Source organism: Meleagris gallopavo, chromosome Z (assembly GCF_000146605.3).
Source record: "Meleagris gallopavo isolate NT-WF06-2002-E0010 breed Aviagen turkey brand Nicholas breeding stock chromosome Z, Turkey_5.1, whole genome shotgun sequence".
In the NCBI taxonomy this organism is placed as follows: Eukaryota; Metazoa; Chordata; class Aves; order Galliformes; family Phasianidae; genus Meleagris; species Meleagris gallopavo.
Genome location: NC_015041.2, coordinates 38869543 through 38872221, shown reverse-complemented (window position 1 = coordinate 38872221; position 2679 = coordinate 38869543). Strand labels below are relative to the sequence as shown.

At 29.7% G+C, this 2679-nt stretch overlaps 1 protein-coding gene across 1 annotated transcript in view; it reads left to right on the top strand.

Moving 5' to 3' along the window:
- The window catches only part of LOC104915132 (contactin-associated protein-like 4), a 248871-nt gene that overhangs the window by 188875 nt on the left and 57317 nt on the right, over nucleotides 1-2679 (top strand). Inside the window, exon 8 of the mRNA XM_010725847.2 lies at nucleotides 752-901. Coding sequence (XP_010724149.2) covers nucleotides 752-901 — 150 coding nt within the window. The remainder of the gene's footprint in view (nucleotides 1-751; nucleotides 902-2679) is intronic.

The following is a 2679-nucleotide window of genomic DNA, read 5'->3' as shown; positions in this document are numbered from 1 at the left end:
CTGAGAAATATTTTTCTAGAAAGTAAAACAAATTCTAGCGAGGATTATGTAAATGCATGAAATATCAAAAGGGAAAACGTCATACAAACTAGATACTCTGTAGTCAAGAAAAGATTTTAAATAATTTAAAGTTTGTAGTCTTTGCTGCTCTCTGGCAAAAATATCACTTTTTTGAAGAACATTTCAGAATGTAATTGACTTAAACTACTTATTTACAGATAATAATAACAATGCTATCAATGAATAAAAAATGTGTAAGATGATACTGACATGATGGTTGTTGAAGATTTCAGCATCTACTGGTGTTTGCTATTTTACTGAATTGTTACATAATGACTACCTTTGATTTTAAAAGATGAAAAAATCCTTTGTTGTAGTGAAATTAAAAATATGCGTGTTCTGTGTGAAATACTGTATTAGCAATTAGAATGATGCCTTGACTATAACCTTAGACAGAAAAAATGTTATGGACATTGCATTAATGGATGCATTACTGATAATTGGAGTAGGAGTACTATAACAGTAAAGTTCAGTTGCTGAAGTACAGAAGTGGGCAAATATTCTGAGTTCACAAAAGACTTTTCTGCTCTTTATTCTTTAATATCTTGTCCCTTTTATTGTCTTTTGGAATGATTGTTTTGACTATGATTGCTACACTAACCTCTTTTCCTTTCAAGTTTATAATATCCAGATAGTATTACTAATAATGAGTGTTTGTATTTTATTTATTTATTTTTTATTTTCCTTCTAGGTATTGGATTAAATAATGGCCAGTGGCATTCTGTATCCTTCTCTGCCAAAAGAAATCGTATCAATTTAATAGTGGACAATGATATACTCTCATCAGCTCATGCCTCTATACCTCTACAAATTTATTCAGGAGATACGTTATACTTTGGAGGTGAAACATATTCCTTATTTATGCTGGAAATATCCCACATTTAAGCATTTTATTTTTTTTCTGACATATCTAAACAAACTATGAGAATGATTTGACTCACCTCAAGTCTTCCGTATCTGGCTCAGATATCTATGAAAGGATGTGTTTTCAGGAATCTCTATTGTACTTTTTGTGCTGAAGTTTCATCCAGGTTTTATAATGTTAAGTAGAATAAATTACCATCCTAATGCTTCCATCAGTTTTTAGAACATAGTTTTCTAGTATCATGTTCTGATTATTAAATACAACTTGACTGACAATCACACAGGCACAAAAAAAAAGTCTCTCTTGCTAAATAGTCATTATGCTGCTAAATCACCTTTCTGATAGGAATTTTATGCTGGTCTAGTCTAGCTTCAAATATTCATTCAAAGTACATGTTTTCTTACTTATGCAAGTACACTCTTTGGGCCCATATTTATTCAGTACATGATACACAATCCTGAAAAATGTTTTTGGTCACTACAGGACAATATTATTATGAAGAATATAACTGGTCCCTAAAAGCTATATTAAGATTACTTAATTTCAGTCTGACTCTCTTTATATGTAGGCCAAGGAATATCATAAAATGTTTAGTCATTATTCATATATATTTTTACTGATAGAATTTTATAAGTTTCTATAAACCTAAACCAGTTGGAAATATAGTGTAGTAGCAATATGAAAAAGGGTCATTATTCAACACTAGCTTAAAGTTTTATCCCTTGATAACTTAGGAATTAGTGAGTAGAAAAATTTTATTTAAAAATATATATATGAAAAAAATGAAAAATTTATACAGAGCCCTATATGCATGTGGACCTAATCATTCTTCACAAAATAATTCCTTTAATAATAGGCTCTTAATAAATTTTTTCTCACGAGCAGAAAACAATTCTAGGAACTGGACATTTCAAATCTTGTATCTAGCCTTGTCTACAAGGTATCTCCTAATAAAGCTGATATTCAGAGAAATATATTAAGTATTGGTCTTGTGTAGAAAAAAATCTAAATTTTCCTATGTACTTTGGTCCAGATTCCCATACTTCTGAACAGGTACTTTGCACTACTGAACATTTAGGACTAATATGTTCATAAAATATGAGGAAAAGGGGTAATTGCAAAAAACAGCATATTAACTTAGGTAATATAATACAAAATTTACATTTATCTTATGTGTGTGTGTATGTGGTGGTGGGGAATTAAATTCAATAATACTGAAAGTACATATTGCATACTCACCCCTCAGGTTCTCTGAATAGCATTTTAGTCAAATCAGCATCTTATCTTAATTTGGGGAAAACACAGTTGAAGTCTACTAAGTGTAGAAAGTTGTTTACTAGAATTTTAGGTCTTATGCCACTGTCACAAATTATAGACCATATTTTGACCTTATTCCATGTTCATATGAATACTGTCAATTTTCTTCTATGTTTATAGCTAAAACATGAATATCAAACTCCCAGGAGATATGTCCTATAAACACAATAGTTAGTTTATTTGTTTTAATTAATACAAAATATGCAAGAAATATGGAAACTTATCTGAGAAAAAGCATAATAAACATGATGTGATTTTAGCATTGTGTCAGCATAATTGCTGGTCAAGCTATCATTATGAGTATATCTTAGCTCTTAGAAAAGAACTTTGCAATTAGAAAGAAAAAACAAAACAAAACAAAACAGCGAGATTATTTAAATTTGCAGTAAGCAGTTGGGGTAAATTTTGTTATTAGAAGATTTTCTTCTATCTTTAAC